At 48.5% G+C, this 21,173-nt stretch overlaps 1 protein-coding gene, 1 long non-coding RNA gene and 1 pseudogene across 6 annotated transcripts in view; 2 read left to right on the forward strand and 1 right to left on the reverse strand.

The window, feature by feature from the left end:
• The first annotated feature begins 1,169 nt into the window (after positions 1-1,169).
• LOC102025627 lies at positions 1,170-6,376 on the forward strand (annotated as a pseudogene).
• Positions 6,377-10,142: 3,766 nt separating this feature from the next.
• On the reverse strand, positions 10,143-18,570 carry Klhl33 (kelch-like family member 33). Of its 2 annotated transcripts, XM_013508570.1 has the most exons (5): positions 17,398-18,570; positions 17,094-17,233; positions 11,983-12,907; positions 11,689-11,856; positions 10,143-11,590 (listed from the first exon to the last, which is right to left on the reverse strand). In XM_013508570.1, the coding sequence occupies exons 3-5, from the start codon at positions 12,861-12,863 to the stop codon at positions 11,038-11,040; spliced, it is 1,602 nt and encodes a 533-aa protein (XP_013364024.1). In that variant the 5' UTR covers positions 12,864-12,907; positions 17,094-17,233; positions 17,398-18,570; the 3' UTR covers positions 10,143-11,037. The 2 variants fall into 2 exon arrangements, with proteins under 2 accessions (XP_013364024.1, XP_005412117.1); XM_005412060.2 differs by having other exon boundaries at positions 16,694-18,569.
• The window catches only part of LOC106147383, a 7,989-nt gene continuing 3,695 nt past the window's right edge, over positions 16,880-21,173 (forward strand). The window contains exons 1-5 of one of the 4 annotated variants that reach the window (XR_001232262.1): positions 16,880-16,944; positions 18,921-19,184; positions 19,792-19,888; positions 19,982-20,078; positions 20,166-20,943. This is a non-coding gene — a long non-coding RNA (uncharacterized LOC106147383). Of the gene's footprint in view, positions 16,945-17,428; positions 17,508-18,920; positions 19,185-19,791; positions 19,889-19,981; positions 20,944-21,173 lie in introns of those variants that run through there. The other 3 variants (XR_001232261.1, XR_001232259.1, XR_001232260.1) reach the window with 3 other exon arrangements.

A 21,173-nucleotide genomic window follows, 5' to 3' on the forward strand; every position in this document is an offset into this window, starting at 1 on the left:
AGTATACCCTCATTAAATGTTTGTAAATGGTTTATTCCTACTTCACAACTGTTAACAGCTTTTTTAAAAACCCCCATAACCAGCTTGGAATTGAATCAGAAAAACCACACTCTATTCTACCATGAAGGATGTTCCCAGCAGAGTACTCCAGCTGCAGCCTTTGCATACTTCTGTAGGCCACCAGACCAGATGGTTAAGTATGCATCCTCGATGGAACCGCTGAGCTAAAGCCAGCCCTGCATACTTCTGGATGTTAGAAGATATTCTGTTGCTAGATGAAAACATTTTGTATTTTCCCAACTAGGAAAAAGTATACTCACACATAAGAAATCATCTCTTGCTTTACAAATGCAAAATAAATTATTTGAGTGTTTCTGTGTTAGACTTTTTCTTTTTTAGCTTAGGCAAAACATTACATCTTTTGAAAAATGTATTTAGCAGAATTTAAGTCCTGTACCTGCTTTCCTGAAAATAAAGCACAGAAGTGCAGAGGATCCCCTGAGACCTCAGGTTTTGTGCCAAATATTTAGGAAGGTCAAAAGTTTACCTTTAAAGATTAGAATTCAACACAGAAAACATATCCAGTTGTCAGACATCTCCTTTTAATTTACAGTAAAGCTATACAACATAGCAAAACTCCCATTTTATCTTAAAGAACTTTACATCATGCAAACTTCAAAGTAAAAAAATAAAAAGCCAGGCATGGTGGTACACGCCTGTAATCCCAGCACTCCGGAGGCTGATGCAGGAGGATCATAGAGAGTTTCAGGCCACCCTGGGCTACAAAGTGAGCTCAAGGCCAGCCTGAACTGTATAGCAAGACCCTGTCTTAAAGAAAATTTAAAAAAATTTTAAGAAATCATTCTAAGTCCTAGTGTAAATCATGAGCCTCCTTAGACTCAAGCATCAGAAAATAAAGTTTTACATTTTTCTAGTCTTTCTAGAAGTGTAGTATTTTTGTCTGACAGATTTAAGTCCATGATAGACAAAATCTGCTTCGAGGAACACATTTCTTTTTGCTCCATGGAACCCCGTTCCCAGCCACAAGGAACACACTTTTTTTTGGTGGTTGGCGGTTCCAGGAATCAAAACTCAGGACCTTGTGCTTGCTAGGCAGGCGCTATGCCGCTGAGCCATATCCCCAGCCCAGAACACTTTTTGATCTGGTAATGGAAAATGGTCCTAACATTTTCAGTGGTCCGAAGAAGGGCGTCTCTGCACTGACGGGGTTCTCGCCACTCAGTGTTTTTGTGCCTGTTTGCTGTAGCCCCTCTTCCAGGGTCACAGACCTGCTGACACTCATCGCAAGCCTGGCCTCCAGATCGCCCGCGCCCATACTGCCTGCCCTCCTTGAACCCCGCATCGCAGTCTGTGCGAGTGATCCTGCCTTCGAGTTCTGATGAAATGCAGGGCATCTTCTGCCTCAGGCCTTGAGGAGTACCCCACAAAACAGAAGCCGCATGCCATTGTCTTCATTTTATCCAACCCCATTAATGATCTTTTTTATGCCACCACTTTTGCTGAAGTGTTCATAAATCTGTTCTTAAATTGTGTAAAAGGAAAGAATTCCAACATACACTGCATAACTTTTCTTCAGTAATTTTTCTTGTTCTTTATTGTCATCTCAGAAGTGCTGGTCCAGCTGGGCGAGGTGGCGCACGCCTGTAATCCCAGCACTCGGGAGGCTGAGGCAGGCGGATCTTTGTGAGTTCGGGACAAGCCTGGGCTACAAAGTGAGCTCAAGGCCAGCCTGAACTGCATAGCGAGACTCTGTCTCAAAAAGACAAAAAAAAGGAAAGGAAAAAAAAAAGAACTGCTGGTCTGGATACTGCCTCAGCTCCACATAGGGGGAGTCGTTGTGCAGCACCTTTAAGAGGCCACTCTGACGTGAGGCTAAGAAGTAAAAGCCCCCTCCTAAACAGCCCGAGGCCAGCCTTCTTGTCAATGCCTCAGGATATGAGGAAAGTACTCTACCCCTGAGGTATATTCCCAATGCAGAGCCTAGTAATAACATGTAAGACATCTGAGAACTTTTCTTTTATCAGGATAACCAGGGAGGTCTGGAATTCTTGGCCATTATGTTGGAATAATCCAAGATATGGATAGAGACAGTATAGTATACACTAAAACAAGGTCACTGAAAAGTGCACCGTAGAGGCCAAAGCTCTGTGTTTAACTCCTCCTCTGCTACTGATTAACAGTGTGAGCAAAGGTGCAAATGAAAACAAGGTTAGGACTGGGGTGCAGCTCAGCATTTGTAAGGACTAGATTCAAGGCCTAAGGGAGAGGGAGGGAGAGAGAGAGAGGGAGAGAGAGAGACAGAGACAGAGACAGAGAGACAGGGAGAGACAGAGAGAGGGATTTATTAATAATCTCATAAACCTTGAACACAGGACTGGTGCTTGAGTCTGCAATGAAGTCAGATGATGCTGGAGGCAGAGGGGTCAGACAGGGGCCTCTGCTGAGCAGTCTCATGTGGAGTATCATTCTCAGAATAATGCCTGCCTCAGCATAGTTTAATAAATGAAGCAAGCCCCATTCCTGGCGCACTCCTGTAATCCTAGCACTCCCGTGCTCAGGCAGGAGGATCCCCAAGAGTTCCAGGCCAGCCTGGCCTACACAGTGAGTTCAAGGCCAGTCTGCACTCCAAAGCTAGACCCTGTCTCAAATAACAAAAATAAATGAATAATGAATAAGTAAATAAAAACTAATGAAAGAAGTCCCTCGCTCCAGCCTAGCTGTTCTGACATTCATAGCTAGTACGCAGCATACAGTGCAATGGTAGGTTCCTCCAGACCAGGTCTCCACACCTCCAGTGGTTGTTCTCACCCTCCCCCACTCGCTCCCATCCGTAGAGTCCGAGTATGAATTTCACGATTAAAGCTTGGCACACAGTGAAGATGGATCTACATCAGAGAAGGGGCGTGTAGCTGGGATGGCAGCACACATCTGTAATTCAAACTGTTCAGGAGTTGAGGCAGAACACTAAAAGTTTGAGAGCTGCCTGAACATCTTAGTGAGATGCTATCTCATCTCAAAAGTAAAACAAGGCCTGGAGATGGAACTCAGTGGTAGACCACTTGCCTAAAATATACAAAGTCCTGAGATCAGTGCCCAGTAAAACACGCACGCACGTGCATGCACACACGCACACATACACACACGTCATAAAAAAGAGGACTTGAGCCCTCTTACCACAGTTTAAATACCTGTGGAGGACATTCTTTTGTAAGAATGCATTGAGGACACAGTGATTTGTTTATTATTTGCTAGAGTTTGTTAAGATAAGTCTTCATTATACAGCGCAGATTAGCCTTGAGTTTACAATCCTCCCATCTCAGCCTCTTGAGTGCTGGGATTACAGGTATGTCTTGGATTACGTGTAGAGAAGGATACTCCTTTGATTGTTCTTGCTAAAATGTTTTGGAATCCATCCATTTGTACTAGCTATGCCCTCGGTTTTTACTCAATAAAAGGTGACTGAAATTGGTATTCAAGGCTGCAGTCCAAGAGGATGTAAGCCCCCTGATCCCAGATTTTTGCCTCTCTTGTTTTTCTTGTCTCTCTTTACTTTTCTTGTTCATCTGTGGGCACCTTGTTCTCGGGACCTGACACACTGAATAGAACAACAAATACCTGCTTAACATTTCCAAACTGTGAGACTTTGGATAACTTAAGTTCTCTAAGCTTTAGTTTTCTCATCAGTAAAGTGAGAATATAATGGTATACTCAGGATGAATCAGAGGACAAATGGTTCCTATGTAGTCTTAAGTGACACTGAGTTGGTGAACTCTCTCTTTTTACTTTTCCGTTTTTTGGTTGTTTTTTTTTTCTTTTTGAGACAGGGTCTTCCTATATAGTTCAGGCTGGCCTTGAACTCACTACATAGCCCAGGTGGGTGAGAACACTTGGTAATCCTCTTGCCTCAGCCTCCCAAGTTCTGGGATTACAGGCATGTGGCAGAAAGCTGGGCATTCAACTGCTTCTGATGCTAAGTAAGTACTGCTTACTTTTAAAGTACATAAATAAGAGAATTGATATAAAGTACTTAGCATCCTGCCTGGCACAGAGAAAGCACATAAACATAGGTATAACCTAAAACAAGCAGTTTCTTCTCTGTGGTGAGAGTTGGTTTTATACACTGATGTGCAGACTAAATGAGCCGGTGATGAGTCAGGCTAGTAGACAGTTAGAGACCATCCGGCCTCCATAGGACTTGACCCCTGCTGGAGTCCAGATGAACCCACACCCCCGCCTCAAGAGCCCTGGGCTGAAGCAGTCTGTACCCGCTGTAGGGACTCAAGGTCTCAAGGGCTTGCCGCTATAGCTCACTAGCCACCTTCTGTGACATCTTTTAGTTCTTTTCCAGGGGTGCCTGGAGGCCCTTGGTCTATCCCATGCTGTGGGGCCCCTTCCAGGCATTGTGGTGTTGTGATGTATCCAGGCACTGGCATTCAGGCTGAGCAAGGGACTTACCAAAGCAGCAATTCAGGGAGGACTTTCAAGGTTATACTTTCTTCACATTATTCTAATAGGAAACATAGAATATTACACACTGCATTATATATAATAATAAAAGCATGAGCATGTCTCTGTCAGAAGAAAATAATATAATCTTATCGTTAATGATATGTACGTATGTGTATATTTCTATAATTTTTTGGTAGTCTGACCAGGAGCTGTGACAAATTCATGCTTTCTCACCAGGACCCCTTCATCCTAAGGGTTACCAAGATTCCGAATATACTCAGTACCCTGAAGCTGCGCTGTTTATAACACCTCACCTTGGATATTTCTCCTCACCAGCTTCTTGACCCTTAGTATTAGACCCGTCGCCTACGCTTGCACAAAGCCTTCGGGGTTGGGGATGTGGTTCAGTGGTAGAGAGCTTGCCTAGTGTTTATTTGTGAGTCTCTGAGTATAATCCTCTTCACTGAACAAAGGGAAACATCAATAAGTAAATTATTATGAAACTGATTCCCCAGCCCTGGAGCAGCTAAGGCAAGCGGTACACAGGTTGAAGCCCAGCTGGGGTTTTGTAGGGAGGCCTGGTCTAAAAAGCAAAAACAAGTTGGGTGTGGTGGGGTACACCTGTATTGCCAGCACTTGGGAGGCTGAGGCGGAAGGAGCACTGTGGGTTCAAGGCCAGCCTGGACTACGTAGTGAGTTCAAGGGTAGAGTGAATTACATAGTGATAGCCTGTCTCAACAAAACAAAACAAAACAAAAACCCCAAAGAGCCATTCTCCGTGGCAGAGAGAGTGTGCATGGAGGTGGCAGTGGCCACTTCTCCCCTGTAACTAGACTGGTGCTCACCTCCCCCTGGCTGGAGCGGGGAGACTGGTGTCTGTGAGGATGCAGTGGCGGAGGGACAGCATAGGACACTAGTCACCTGCCCCTCTGAGGCTGGATGGCCCAGTGTGGGGGTGTGCAGGGGCTTTGGAATCTCTGCCCAAGTGAGTTCGGGCCATGGGAGAATGGCCGCTGTGCTCCTGTTCAACCTGCTGGTGTCCGTCTGCATCCTATTCCTCAACAAATGGATCTGTGTGCACCACAGTTTCCCCAGCATGAGCCTGACCCTGGTGCAGGTCGTGGTCACCTGGCTGGGCTTGTACATCTGCCAGAACTGGACATCTTGGCCCCCCAACATCTGCCACCCTCCAAGCTCCTCCTCCTGGCTCTGAGCTTCGGTGGCTTTGTGGTCTTCACCAACCTCTCTTAGCAGAACAACACCAGGGACACTCAGCAGCTGGCCAGGCCATGGTCATGCCAGCAAGTACAGCCATCCAGACCCGTGCGACCAGAAGAGCTTCTCCACAGGACCTCACCTGGTGCTGACTGCTGTAACATGTTAGGTGTAACCCTAAATTCTTATACCATGTGAGGTTTAATTCCTTGGAATGGTGTTGGCTGCTCTTGGTGTTTCAGTTACATCTCTTTGTCAAGTGTGTGGAGGGGCCAAACAGCATGAGCTGCATGTAAACTCAACGCAGTTGCTGTACCATCAGGCTCCAATGTCACGCGCCACGTTGCTGGTCGCTGTGCCCTCCTTTGCTTCGGCGTTTGGAGAGGGAGGAGTACATGGGCCCCGGTCATTTCTGCTGTGCTCCGGGCGCTGCTGTGCAGTGATCGCTTTTATGGTGAGTGTACGCATTTCTTGGGTCATTGGGAACCCTTCCTCAGTCACCTGTAACTGGTCTGGACACTTCCAGTTCTGCATTACTATATGCGGAGGATATGTTTTATCTGAGGATCCACTGTCAGTTAATTGGGGTCTGGACATTTTATGTGTATTATTTTGCATTCTCCCCTATACCCACTTCAAACTCACTGGTGAACAGGAAGGAAATAAGAGCAAACTTGTACAGAGTCTTTGAGTTTTTGTGAAGAAAAGAAAGTTGCCCCAAGACAAAAAAAAATGACAACTAAGTTACTCTGAAAAATGAAAAATGTTGTAGTGAAAAATTTATTGAGTGCTTTATAAGCAGTAATACAAATATCATTCACAATAGGACCTTTTCTAACAGTTTATTTGCGAAAGTAAGAGGAAGAGTGAGGGAGAAACTAGCTCTGCAGAGTGAGCTTGGGCGGAGTAAAAGAGGAAAAGGCAAGGAAGAGAGCACCCTGGAGGACCCAGAGCAGCGGCCGTGCGGAAAGCCAGGACAGCCACAAATATGACTGCTTCAGTTCCTTTTTAAAAAGTTAATTCTCAAAAACTTAAGCTGGCCGTGGTAGCGCACTTAGTGCAGAGGTAGACAGACGAGGGAGAGAGAGGACGGCCACAGACTGTGGGCCCAGCCGCAGGGAATGTTACTTTCAACAATTCTCTAGTAGGGAAACTAAGGTAAGAGTGACTTCATCACTGTAAAACCTTTATTTAAGCTCATCCTTATACATAAATCACAAAGAAAATGTACACAGAGGTTCACCCAATTCTTACAACTTTTCATCCCTTTCATCCTCCTGCTTCCTTTTCTTCCTCAATCCTCTTCCCCCTCCACCTCTGTCATGGGGGGCGTTTTGAAACAAGGTTTCACTATGTAGTTCAGGCGGCTATTAGCCCAGGCTCACCTCCAACTCACAATAATCCTCCTGCCTCAGTCTCCCCAGCGCTGGGATTACAGGTGTTCCCCATTATGCCTGGCTTCATCCTCTACTATAAATCCTACTTACCTTTTCTCATTTTCAACTATATTCCTTGTCTATCCTAAACAGAAGTATAGAAAAAACCTTCCTAAAATAATGCATCCTCAAGTAAAATAAATAAACACATGTAAGGTTCCATTATCACCTTCCGAGTATAAAAAACTCAATAAACAATGATAATAGAAAAATAGCTAACAAGCTGAGCATGGTGGTGCACATCTGTAATCCCAGTACTTGGGAATCTGAGGCAGGAGGGTCACTGCAAGTTCAAGGGCATCCTGGGCTACATAGTGAGTCCAGGGCACCCTGAACTACATAGGAAACCCTGTTTATTTTTGTTTATTTATTTTTTTTTTTGTGGGGTGGGGCTCTTTTTGAGACTCACATTGTAGCCCAGGCTGGTCTCTAACTTGAAATGATCCTCCTGTCTCAGGCTCCCGAGTGCCAGGATTACAGGTGTGTGCCACCACACCTGGCATAATCTTTTTTTGTTTTTTGGTTTTTTTTCCTGGTACTGGGAATTGAACTCACAACTTTGTGCTTACCAGGCAGCTGCTGTGCCACTGAGCTAAATCCCCAGCCCCTGAAACCCTGTTTTAAAAAGACAAAGAAACAAAAAAAAGAAAAGAAAAGAAAATTGGTTTATGAAAAGAATGCTTAGCCTTTTGTTGCCCGAGATGGGGCGTGGTGCAGGAAAGGAAAATTAGAAGGAAAGGGTGTAGCAGAGCCCTGGAGAGAGGTGTACAAGTTTAAGTGAAAGCCACTGTCTTCAGAAAAGGCTCCAGAGAGGACGGTGGGCTGGTGACAGCAGCAGAATTCTTTCAAGAATCTCTGGAATGCTGGCTTCTCCTTCTATAGAGAAACAGGGCTTTCTAAGATGCATTCCTTCTCCTTCTTTAAATGGTGAGTTGTGCTTGTGTGTGTGTGTGTGTGTGTGTGTGTGTGTGTGTGTGTGTGTGTGCATACTAAGGATCAAACCTAGGCTCTCATGAATGCTAGACAAACATTCTTCCACTGAGCTGCAGCCCTACCCCTAACTGGTGCATTTTTTTTTTTTTTTAATTTAAAAGAGTAAAAGAAGGATAACATACTAATAGGAGAATTTACCAAATTACAGACAAAGTGGTAGGACACTATCAATGGTTGTTATTTTACCTATTGGTATCTTCAAGATAGTTTCTCAGGAAAACAAATAGACAAATAACAGTGAGTTACAGACAAAAATGGTAGGAAATTATCAATGGTTGTTGTACTATACTTTGGTTTCTTCAAAGTGGTTTCTAAGGAAAACAAATAGAGCTATACATGAGTGATCAATTAAATAATCATTGACTATTCTCAATGGTTGTTGAAAACACATAGTAATAAACATATATCCATTTACAAAACAGCATAGGAACAATACAAACATTACAGAGTTTTGGACAGATTGGTAGGAAATTATCAATGGCTGCTGTAATACATATTGGTATCTTCAAAGTGGTTTCTCAGGAAAACAAAGATATGCAAGAAAGATCTAAAAGTAGTTACAGCCTAAGTGTTGTGAAAAATAGCAGATTACCTCCTCATCAGTGACTCCTTTCACTGAGGTGTGACAGCTGGAAGGAAGGCCAGGATTGAAAAGAAGGACCAAGAGACTAGCACCAGTGTCCAGCAACAGGCTGTTTACTTTTTCCTCTATAGTCATGATTACGCAGGGCTCCTCTTTGGAGATAACAGTCTGGCCAGAGGGAGAAGGCAGAGTATGCCCTGGTGGTGCATTTCTAAGCAGCCCTTAAGGTTCAGTTCAAACCACATCTGTCTAGGTGGTGGCTTCTCTCTTGGAAGCTCTGCGGGTCCAGTTCATGCCTGCATCCTCTTAGCTTTCACAGGACTCTCATGCTTTAAGTTCACCACTGCACTTGCATGGTTCATGAATCTGTCCTCTGCCAGGGGCTCTCTGACCTGCACATCCTTGTGCCTCATAGAGTGCCTGGCTCATGCTAGGCAAGGAAGGAGAACACAGGTGAAAAACAAAGACAGAACAAAAACACTCAGGAGGAAGAACAGGATAGAGCAAGGGGGAGAGCAAGTGTCTGATGAAATCTTCCCAGGCAAGAAACGGAACTGCATTAAAAACAGAACAGAAAAGGGATCGATGGAAAGTGGCTCTTCCAAGTCTTCCCTACCTTTCTTTTTTCTTTCTTTGTCTTTTTGAGACAGAGTTTTGCTATGCAGTTCAGGCTGGTCTTGAGCTCACTTTGTAGCCCAGGCTGGTCTCAAACTCACAAGGATCCTCCTGCCCCAGCCTCCCGAGTGCTGGGATTATAGGCATGTGCCACCATGCCCGGCCTCCCCTACCTTTTGCTCTTCTCTCAGCCACTTCCAATCGTGCCTGAGGACCTCACACCATGACTGTTCTTGATCCTCCAGTTCATCCAAGGGAAAGAAAGCAGGATGTCTGCCTTCCTGCACCCCAGCCCCAAACCTTCTAGCATTCCTTGTCCACCTGAGGTGCCTCCCTCCACAGCCTCTGCCCTCCTCAGCCCGCATACAGTGTTCCCATTCATGGCCCTGAAGGTCCATCATGCACCTCAGGCCCCTTCGCTGTGACGGGAACGTGGGCCTCAGATGGAAACCAAAAGGCCTCAGGGGCAGCCTGTGGAGTCTGGGCTGAGAAACGCTGGAGGCACACACAAAATCACCTGGGTCAAAAGCCTTGCCAAGAGGGGTTACACATGCCAGGGTGGGAGAGTAAGAGGAATAAACGCTTGGAAAGAAATTGCTGAACAATTCCCCCCATATTCCTCAAACTCATGGATGGCCTTTCCACAATTCTCCCTCTTTCCTTCTCTCTCTCCCTCCCTCCCCCTATCCTTCTCTGCTTTTCTTCCCTCTCTCTCCTTCCCTTTCTTTCCTCTCCCCACCCGCCTCTAGCGCTAAGGTTTGAAGAACCCAGGGCCTTGAACATTCCAGGAAAGAGCTCTACCACTGACTTACGCCCCTAGCCTCTTTTCATTTTATTTCGAGACAAGGTCTCACTAAATTGCACAAGCTAGCCTCAAATTTGTGATTCTGCCTCAGCCTCTGGAGTGGCTGGGATTTCAAGCACGTGCTACCATGGATTAGACTAGAAGTGGCTTGTATTTTTCTCTTTGATCCATGGATTAGAATAATTTTCCAACTGTCCTCTTAGGACCCCTAAGCTTTGGTTTCGTGTGTGTGTGTGTGTGTGTGTGTGTGTGTGTGTGTTTGTATGTGCCAGGGACTGAACCCAGATGTTCATGCATGCTGAGCAGATGCTCTATCAATGAGGTACATTCCCACTCCATACTGGATATTCTTGACTCTCGTCCAACCAGATGGACCTCTCCTCTCAAGAATCCCTAAGTCTTAGAGGACTACTCCTACATCACTATTTTTTGTTTGTTTGTTTGTGTCTGTTTAGATGGGGTCTTGCTATGTAGTTCAGACTGGCCTTGAACTTACTGTGTAGCCCAGGTTGGCCTCCAACTCTAGGTGATCCTCCTGCCCCAGCCTCTTCTCTTATCCTACTATTCAGCTACCACTGAGCATAGTGGCACTCACCTGTGATCCCAGCATTTTGGAGGCTGAGGTAGGAGGCAGTGAGGCTACAGTGTTCAAGGCCAGCCTGAACTACATCGTAAGATCCTGTCTCAAAAAATGAACAAACACAAATCCCAAATACTCAGTTGTCTCTCCTTCCCCAAAGCTCTTCCCCCAGGAGTGCTGGAATCACTTTCTCTCCATGGATATCATATATATATAAAAGTAGCTTAAGAGTTGTCTACCACTGTGTAAAAATACTATCAAGAATAGTAATCACACTTTCATAATCTCTGTCTGTTTTTCATGATATCCCTTCCTCTCTCCATACATTTCTATTTTCCTGTCACCCAGCAGGTTTCGTTTGGTGCAGGGTGGGAGCTAAAGCAGTGTGCTGCACCGTGGGCAGTGTCAGGATGCAGGCAGGCATTTCAGCCCGAGGCCTTGGCAAAGTTCCCAGGCACAACCATCGGCCCAGTCCAGGACAGTAAGCATGGATCAGGTGGGAGAGGGCGTAAGTACGGTGGCTGTAGCCCCCTATCACCAGTAACTCTCCCTGCAGCACGGCACCTGCAGCACCCACATGGGGGGATGGCAGAGGTGCCAAGTGAGTCCAGCTATTGGTCCTTGGCTCATAGGCCTCAAAGCTCAACAGATCCCCCGTCTCACCTAGCCCACCGGCAACATACAACCGCCCACCCAGAGCAGCCATGACATGGCCAGCCCGAGGTATCCCCATTGGACTCAGAAGCGCTCCTGGCTTCTCCACTTTGGGGTCATAGTGCAGCAATGAGGCCAAGTAATGGCCAGCTCCACTACAGCCACCACTCAGGTACAGTCGGCCTTCCAAGATGGCAGCTGCATGGGCAAAGCGCGGGGCTGGAAGCACAGGAGCTGACCTAAGGCAGAACCGGACACAAGATCAGGCAGCTGGCGTTTTCAGCCCTCTTCTATTCCAAAGTGTAGCTTTCCCCTGAATGCAACCTCTTCCACTTACCTCCAGGTATTGAGCTCAGGATTGTAGGTCTCCACAGAGTTAAGGGCAACACCATTATGTCGTCCGCCCAGGGCATAAAGTTGTCCATCCAGTGCCACCAGAGGGAACAAACTCCGAGCCTGGCACAAAGGTGCCCGCTCTTCCCAGTCCTCTTGACTGGGGTCCCACCTGGAAACAGTGAGAAAAGAGATGGGAAGACTGACCTTGGGATCCTGTGGTTGTCTGGGTCATCAATTTCTCTCACACGCCTGCCTTGGGGCCTGCCGTACCCTGCCCATTCTGAAAGGCTCATACCTGAGAGTTGAAGCCAGAGTGTTGCAGTGGCTGTAGAAATCCTGACCCCCACACACATAGAGTTCACTTCCCGCCAGGCTCGCAGCTCCATGCCGGAAGCGGCCTGGGGCAGGCAGGGCAGGCAACTGTCCCCACTCCACAGTTCGTACCAGTCCCATGCCACAGTGGAAGGCCCTGGCCCACCACACTTTCTGAGAAGCCTGTCTTCGGGCCATGTCAGGTCTGAGCTCATCCCCACCAATCACCACCAGTGCCTGGTCAGGCTTTCTCCACCTCTCTCGACCTGGAACCTCAGCCTCCACCATCAACTGGTACAGCAAGTCTGGGGGCAGGGATGTGGGGAGCCCAGCTGCCCGCACTTTTCTCAGCTCTCGGGTAGACATACGGCCGAAGCGGACACATCGCAGCAGAGCCTTGGCCTCAGACTCCTGTGTCTCAGGGTTGGCAGCTAACCAACACCGCGCAGCCACGAAGGCCTCAAACTCCTCCTGCACATGGAGCTCGTCGCTATCCAGGAGCTCAGCCAGGCAGGCAGCTGGTAAAGAAGGAAAAGCAGGGCACAAAGCCACAGCAGGCAGGTGGCTGAGGAGATAGTGACGAGCTTTACTCCAGAGCTTCTCCAACCCGGGGGCTTCAGCCACGGGGAACAAGGCCAGGCAACGGGCAGGGTTGAGGCCTCTCACCAAGGCCTTACTACACAGATGCAGGCAGGAAGAACTTTGGTACTGCAGGGCAGCCTGGGCAGCTCTCAGAAGTCCTGGCCACCTTGCCCACACTACCCCAGAGTAGGCGAAAGAGACAAGGAGTCGCAAGTCCTGGGAAGACATGGTGCTCAGAGATACCTCAGTGCCTTGGGATTCTCTCATTCCACTCAGGAGCATGGCCCCAAAGAACTCACTGCCACAGGCCAGGGCTGCTCGGTGCACTGCAGGAGAGAAGAAGCAGAGGAAGACCCACGGTGTGGCAACACTGCTAAGCAATCCCAACTGTGGGCCAAGCACCCAACGGCACAGTCAAACCATGGTGTGCACTGGAAAATCATGGGGTATTTGTAGAATGCAGCTTTCAGGGCCCATCCCTCAGGGCTCTGATTTAGTAGGAATTTGTAGGCTAACATTTTAAAGCAACGATTCTCATGTTAATAGCCTGCATATGCTTTAGTTTTTTGAGTTCAGGTCAATTTTAATAAATTGTGGTTTTCTGGGGTTTTTTTTTTTGAGACAGATCTCACTATGTAGTACAGGCTAGCCTTGAACTCACTGAGATTCTCCTGCCTCTGCCTCCTGAGGGCTGGGACTACACATGTAAACCACATCTGGCAGAAAAAGTCTAAATGGATCAAATTGAAAAGACGCTAGAGACAGCATTTATGAAAAAGCAGCACAAAATAAACTAGAAAAACCAATGTGCAACTTATGCAGTGTCAATATACTGTGTGCAGAATAAAGTAGGGTTGTGGAAGCCACGCCGTCAGCCATTCTGTTAGACTTTATTGGGAAAGGAGCCCTCAAGAACATCTGTACCTCCACAGTGCATGACAGCACACACCTGTAATCCCAACTACATGGGACTCTAAAGAAGGAGGATTGCAAGTTTGAGGCCAGCCTGGGCAATTTAATGAGAATGTGCTTCAGGAAATAAATAAGTAAATAAAAAGGGCTGGGGATATAGCTCAGTGCTCCCTGGGTTCAATCCCCAGTACCACCCCCCAACCTAAGTACATAAATGAATAAATGAGTGAGTGAGAGAACAGGGCTGTGGGTGTGGCTCAGGGGTAGGCAGACTGCTTACCCAGCATACTCAAGGCCTTGAGTTCAGTCCCTCCCCAAAGGGAAAAAGGTAAACATGAAAAAGGAGGGCTGAAACCTAACATCATGATGGCCATCCCCTCTTGCCTAAGATTTACAACTTCAGGTTTTCCCAGTGTCCCAGCTTTTCTCCACACTGTCCTCTCCCCTACTTGGTACAGTTTATGAAACTATGAGATTTGAAACTTCAACCTTCAAAATCATCTAGTTCAATTACTGCTTTTAAGGTAAGAAAATCTGTGTCCCAGAGAAGGACTGTGGCTTGTTTTCTACCTCCGTGCAGTGGCTACTTAGGCAATTCATGACCATCTGCTGCCGCTGGTGACAAGCCACAGCAAACATGCTTTTGTGCCAATGTCTTGGTCTCCAGCAGGGCACTTATGACAATGAAACGATCCCATTAACAAACACTGTTAAATAGCCAGACTTCACACACTCCCTAAAGGTCTCCACTGAACTTCTCAGCACCATCTATGGAGCATTCTGGCTAAACTATTTAATCTAATCTCATTGATCTGAAGTCAAGTTTGCAGAAACTTGAGAAGCTAAAGGAACTAGTGAAACAAAACCATAAGAGAAAAAAAACAAATCCAGGAAATGAAGTATTTTATCGAATAACCAATTTCGTTTCTTCAGTAAGTCAAGTCATAAAATGTAGAGCACGGAACAAGACTAGATAAACAAGAGGCATACAAGTGATTACAGCACAATCCTTAGTTGAACAAACTCACTCTAAAAGATATTGTTTGAACGTGGGAAAATATAAATGTAGACCATGTGATAGTTACTAAAGAATTATTGTTAATTTTGTTGGACATGAAAAAAGTATTGTGGATATACAAAAAAAATCTTGTTTTCAATGCTAGGGATCAAACTTGGGGGTTTAGCACACACTAGGCACACACATACACACACACACACACACACACACACACACCCCTGAGCCACATCCCCAAACCAAAGGTCCTTCATTTGTTCAGGTTGGCCTTAAACTCACTATGTAGCCCAGGCTAGGGTCAAACTCCCAATCTTCCTGCCTCAGCCTGCCGAATGCTAACATTACATACATGACATGCACCACCATGTTTGACTGTCTTTTTTTTAAGATACTTATCTGAGAATTTATGAAGGAAATGCCATAAATTTAAACCTTAGCAAAAAAAAAAAAAAAAAAAAAAAGAGAGAGAGATAAAACAAATACAGTAAAATTTTAGTTGTTTAGCCTGGGTGACAAGTGAATGTCTACCTCACTCTTCTCTTCACTTTACTATGTGTTTGAAATGCTTCATAATACAGAGAGGGGAATATTGCCAGAAGTCCAGTCAGGCAGGCCACAGAGGGCCAGTCTTGTAGTGAAGTTTATGAATTCATGCTGCTCTGACCACTTGTGACATGTCTGCCTCTCTCACTGGGTAACTGATGTTCATATGGCTTCCACTGGCTTTTTAAGCAGTAAGTGGCTTGGGGTTTCCCAAGTAACAAATACCTGCGATAGCTTTTTCTTATATATTGTCTTGAAAAAAAAATCTACATTCCTAAAAATGAGCTGAGCCATCTCAGCTTCCATACACCAATCGACTTACAGCTCAGAGCCAAAGGCGAAAGGGCTCACAACCACTTGCATTCACTGGTTACTCATCGTGGTCTCCTATGATTTTAAGTGACATGAATGTTTAAATTCCAAACCCTAGTGAGAATTTTATAATGATGAATTGCTGAATCCCCCCATCTAGTGCTATCAATAATAATAATAAAGCTGGACATGGTGGTGCACCCCTGTAATCCCAGCACTCCGGAGGCTGAGCCAGGAGGGTTGTTGCCAGTTCGAGACCAGCTGAACTACAAAGTGAGCTCAAGGCCAGCCTGAACTGCATAGCGAGACCCTGTCTCAAAAAGACATAAATAAATAAATAACAATAATAATCATAATAAAGACTTCTAGGGCATTTTTTTCCTCCTGGGAGTCGCAGAAACCTTTAGGTCCCAGTCATTCCTCTAAGGAGCAGTAGCTATGTGACTTTGGATATGTCCTGGAGTCTGATTGCTTCATTAGTAATGTCACGAAGTAAAAGCTGAACTAGACAGTCACTAAACCAATCCCCTGTAACTGTAAACCTTTGTGTGCCCGTTTTGACTGCATTTTCTAGTCCCGCGTCTTGGAATGACTGCATCAGAGGTGAGGCTGGCACACCGCGAGCAGGCAGGACTAACGCGCTTGGGTTTGTGTCCTGGTGGTCACCCGTTAACACCTCTGCGTGTAAGGTTTACTATCTGAACCTAGAGGCAGCGGCGTCTACCTAACTAGTTTTCAGTGAGAATTAGGAGTGGCACATGTAAGTTTCCGGTTCCTCGGGCCACACGTAGTAGAATGTGAATAAAAATCAATTTATTCAACTGTAATTTTTCTGGCGATACCCAGTCAACTTCAGGGAGCCATGGCCTAGGGAATTAAGATTCTGGCAAAACGGTACCAGAGCTTGCTCGCTCGCTCCAGAACCCACAAGTCTGCCATCGTGTCCCCTACACAGAGGTGGAAGTGAAGGGCGCTGAGTCTGGCATCCTGTTTCTCTGCCTGCCGGTGTACTAAATAGAAGATGCCAAGTGCTTTTGGTTAATCTGCTTGAGTCAATAACTTTCTGCTTGCTGTAGTGCCATTAACGGTGCCCTTAGCTCCAGCCAGCTGGCTGGAAACCCCTGCATACTACGCTGGAAAACACCCAGAGCCCGCAGGCTCAGTTTAAACTTTTCAGCGCCTAGGAAAAAACAACTCCGCCGCGCGTGCGCAGCTCTCGGCGTGGCCCCGCGGCCGAGGCCGCCGCCCGGGGGCGATCCGCCCACCTGCTGCGCGCACTCCGTTCGGGCAGCGTGCGCGCCGCACTGAGTAACCCCCCGCGGACCCTCACCCCGCAGCCGGCAGCCGTCCGCCTCCAGCTGCAGGTCACAGCCGACGCCCTCGCGGAAGAGGCGCTCGACGCCGCGCAGGTTCTCGCGCAGCTCCTCCGCCCGGCTGCGCGGCGCTTCGTCTCCCGCGGCGGGCCCGGGGCCCTCGCGCCTCCGCCGGGCTGCGGCCTGCACCCGGGGCGCTCCCAGGGCTTCCGCCGCAGCCAGCACTTCCCCCCGCGGGGCGGGGCCCAGCACCCCCTTATAGGCGAAGGTCAGCACGGCCTCCCAGCCCCCCGGAGCCACGTCCAGGCTGAGGCAGCCCTGCGAGCCCCCGCCGCCCAGCAGCCTGCCCCGGAAAAGGCTGCTGACCGCGGCCAAGATGACCCGATGCACCCCATAAACGCGCCCCCCGACTGACACCTCTTCGTCCAGCAGCAGCCTCTGCTCCCGCAGCCGCTGTGCTTCTGCGAAGAACTGGCTTGGGTGCTCCTCGCTGCACAGCGCCTCGGGCTCCGCGGCAGAGTCCTCACCCTCGTCCCCCTCTTCCTCCAGGGAGGAAGCTGGAGAGGAAAGGGCTTCTGGGACCAGGGCTGTGAAGCCGGGCTCTTCCAGAGGAAAGGAAAGGAAAGCAGGATCCTCCCCTGGGGAGGAAAGCCAGGAGGGGGTTCTTCGGGCAGGCACAGGGAGTGCGAGGCCGTCCCTCTGGCCGGGACAGGGCACGCACCCCCGGTCGGAGCAGTGACTTGCGGCTGCAGGGACGCTCATGGCCCAGGCTCGCTGGATGGCTGCAGGCGAGCAGGCGAGAGAGAAGGGTGTCTTAGCTGTGCCCACAAGGTCAGAGGAACTACGTCTCCAGTTCTTGGAACTGCCAGTTCCTCCCTCTGTTCAGCCTCCTACCCCCACCCTAAAGTCGCGTCCCAAGAATGGTGTGGTGCCAGCTGTGGGGTTCACTGGGCCCAGCAAAGCATGCAAGAGGTGTGTGTAGCGACCCAGTACCCTAGGGCCAGAACCCTCCCATCTCGCCCCGTCCTTGTAGTCCTGCTCACGAACAGCAGCCCTTCTGGCTGTCTCACTTGATTGCTTGCTCGCTCTGCTTGGACTGTGAAGTGCAGACCAAACTGACCCGTTCCCAGGGGTGCCCCCCCCCCCGGGCTAATTATAGCTGGGACTGGAGGACTAGACACTGGGCTCCCAGGGCCGAACTCTGACACCCAATACCTTGCAGCGCGCCCTGGGATAACTCCCCCTTCTTCCACCTGGGGTGCTGAATGAGGGAAATTCGGGGTAGAGGGAGCCAAGGCAGGGCTGTTTGTCACAGTGCGCTGCGGTGGAAGGCAGGGGTTGGGGAATCGAGCTCTCAGAGGCAGACGAGTGAAATGTGTGTTCTGAGCCAGCTCTGGGCTTTGAGGATGACTTTTCTGTGCATGATAAAGCTGGGACTTCGCAGCAAACAATACTAATAGGAAGAGCAAACAGCCTACCCTGTCCATGACAAACAGAAAAGAAAGGTTGAGGAAGGAGCAGAGGGCAGGGTTACCCTAGGTGACTGATGTTGCCAGAGCTTCCTCTGTCTCAAGGTACACAGGAACCAACTCTGTATCTTTGGAAGAATCTTGGGAATTTAACCTGGCCTATGGGGATGAGGACCAGCCAGTGGAATGTGTGGTTCATCTCCCCTGCACCAGAGACCAGAGTCCTGCACTAAATGGGCTGGGAGCTCACACATGAGGTGGAACACTAACAACAATACCCTCTGCCCAGGACATTATCTCCTCCCTCATCCTGAGACCTAATGCCGGGCGGAAGGCCCTAAAACAGGGAATCAAGTGCAAGGCAGTTCTGGGTGTCATCAAGGGAAAGGATTTAGGGAGGAGGGCAGCAACGTGCCTCCCCTTCCCTCTCTGGAGTAGTTAAGGCTGGCCAAAGGCTGCTGGGGCAGACTCTGGCTTATAAGGCTAGTCCTGGCTGGATAGGCTAGCAAAACAAGCAGACTACCGGGAGAGAAACGTGCTTGTCCCTTACAGTTACGGTAAGTGGCTTTTATAGGTGTAGGTGGGAAGGTGAGTTGGCCAGCGCAGCAACCCCTGCGGCTTCAGGAGTTGTCTCTGCTTCCCCATATACAAACTGGCAGGCTTGGGTAGCAGTCCCTGGATGAACCTACCGCAGGTCCACACTTCTCAAAATGGTTTGATTGAGAGAGGCAGACCATGGAGAGATAGTGACCAGCTTCTACAATCTCTCTACCAGGTCAGACATTTCAGACTACTCTGGTGACTTTCCCAAAGTGAGACAGTGGAGCCAGCATCTTGAACCCACACCAGAAAGTAGAGGAACTAGAAGTCAGAGGTACAGCATTGGCCAACCTCTGCCTGCCATCCACTTATAAGGGCAAGGACACTGGACCTTGCTATGAGCTCTATGATGACAGGCCAAGACAGCTCCACTGAAGCCAGCCATCCCAAGAGGGTCCTCATAGCTCCACCACAGTAAAACCTATGCTACCTCCCAAAGGTAAGATACTGTATCTGCTGTCTGTGCCACTCCGTATCCCCCTCTAAAGCCCTGGGACTGCCCTTCTCTGATAAGATGTCTAAGTCAGGAGCCATCCTCCTGGTGGGAGGTATGCTGGCTAGGGAGGGTGTGTGGCATTTCTGTCAGTCTGTGCTGTCTCAGGGGATGGCTTGACTTCCACTTGTGCAGAGGACTGTGCCAAGCCACATGCCTGAGATGATCCAAAGAGTTCCTGGGCCAGGACGGGCACGGCCCCAGTGTGCTTTGGCCAGGCCATGGGAGTTGTGGCAGTGGTGTAGAGCTCAGGGTTCCCAGAGTTTGGGGTTCTACATGGGTGAGAGGGAGCTTTGTCCCAGCCATCTTGGAGAGTATCTCTGAGGAAGGGAGAAGACTGGGGCAGGTGTGGAGTGTATGCTGGAGACCCCCTCCCCCATCACTCTGCTGCACAGATCTGCTACATGCTGAGCACTTGGAGTGTCATCCTCTACCTGCGGCTGCCCTGGATTACTGCTCAGGCAGGGACAAGTATGAGTTCAGAACTCTCCTTGGCAGTAGCAAGGGATTCAGGGTACATGGCCTGAATCAACTAATTCCTGTCCCACTCCAGGGTTCACGTGGCTCATTACCCGGCTCTTGGCCTCAGTCAGTACTCCTAACTGCCTTGACCATCTCAGCCATCTCCGTCAATGGCAAAGTCAAGGCTGGTGAGTCTGCTGCAACCCTATTACTTCTTGGAGTGCCCAGTCCTGTCAGGGTTTGTGAGACCACAGACTCGCTTCTCCTTCCTCTCCTCTCAGGCGGTCCACACTTCCTCAACTCATGGTGCCTGCGTCCAGAGCTTCACAGTTCCACGGGGATCATCTTTGTCTCTGCCAGCATCACAGCTGTGGCTATGTATGCAGTGGGCTTTGCAGAGATCCTCTTGGGTCAGCTCCAGGTAGGTCGTGCCTATCCTTTCTCTTTTTGTCCTTTTTTCTCAAGTTTGCTGACTTTGGAAGGTCTAACCCTGCACTGTAGCTCCAGCTTGGGCAAATCATTTCAAAAGTCATACGGAGACATCGAATCAGCCAAGAAGCACTCCGTAATGTCTGTGGAACGTGGGGTGCAGCTGCTGTACATGGACCCGGAAGATGAGGTGTGGGGGTGCACGTGGGGAAATGACTATCTTCTGGGTGTGGCACCGGCCAGCACACCGTGGGAACCTAAGGCAGCTGCCAGGAAACTGAAGCGGGGATGAGGAAGCTGAAGGGAGGGTGGTGAGTGGGACCAAACAGCAATGGCGGAGATGTGGGGAGCAGCTGCCACCTGAAAAGGCTCAGCCAAGTATGGAAAGAGCTGATGTTGCAGGTTTCCATGGAAAGCAACTTGAAGTCAGATGGTTTTGTTGGGTGAGGCTCCACACCCCAGCTCAAGAAGAAAGGAAAGAGGCCTTGTTCTGAAGGCCTGGTGGGATGTGCACCAGGCAAGACTAAGCGGAGGGTAGCGATGAGAAATGACACGTACTGCCCTCAGATGTCTACAGTTTTAAGATCCGCCTCTGGCGTGAGCAGGAATACCTTGCAGCTGGAGGGAAGAAAGAAAGGATGCTCATTTGGCCAGGACTTCTTCATGGGAACAGGTTGGTGGAAAGGGAAGGAGAAGGCTAAGAGGAGCAGTAAAATGGGACAAAGAGAATTAGTGAGGACTTGGAAGTCACCCCTTTTTCTCCCTCTCACATTTCCCCCTTCTCTTTTTGTCACCCATGGTATTTTAGAACCAAGTTTTCTTCTTCTTTTTTTTTTTTTTTTTTGGTTTTTTGGTTTTTTCCGGTACCGGGAATTGAACTCATGACCTTGCGCTTTCTAGGCAGGAGCTGTGCTGCTGAGCTAAATTCCCAGCCCCTTTCTTCTTCCTCTTTTTTTTTTTTTTTAAATTATAAAGAGTAAAAGAAGGATAACATAATAATGGGGGGGCTTACCAAATTACAGACAAAGTGGTAGGAAATTATCA

Source organism: Chinchilla lanigera, unplaced genomic scaffold (genome assembly GCF_000276665.1).
Source record: "Chinchilla lanigera isolate Chin_1 unplaced genomic scaffold, ChiLan1.0 scaffold00149, whole genome shotgun sequence".
Lineage (NCBI taxonomy): Eukaryota > Metazoa > Chordata > Mammalia > Rodentia > Chinchillidae > Chinchilla > Chinchilla lanigera.

Bases quoted from the DNA above. Each gene is read 5' to 3' on its own strand.
- Klhl33 (XM_005412060.2), bottom strand. From the start codon at position 17,438: ATGAGCGTCCCTGCAGCCGCAAGTCACTGCTCCGACCGGGGGTGCGTG. The intron at 12,908-16,693 runs GTGAGGGTCCGC...TCTCTCCTGCAG, and splicing joins GGACGGCTGCCGGCTGCGGG to TGCACCGAGCAGCCCTGGCC. The intron at 11,591-11,688 runs GTAAGTGGAAGA...GTTCTGCCTTAG, and splicing joins CCTGAGCTCAATACCTGGAG to GTCAGCTCCTGTGCTTCCAG.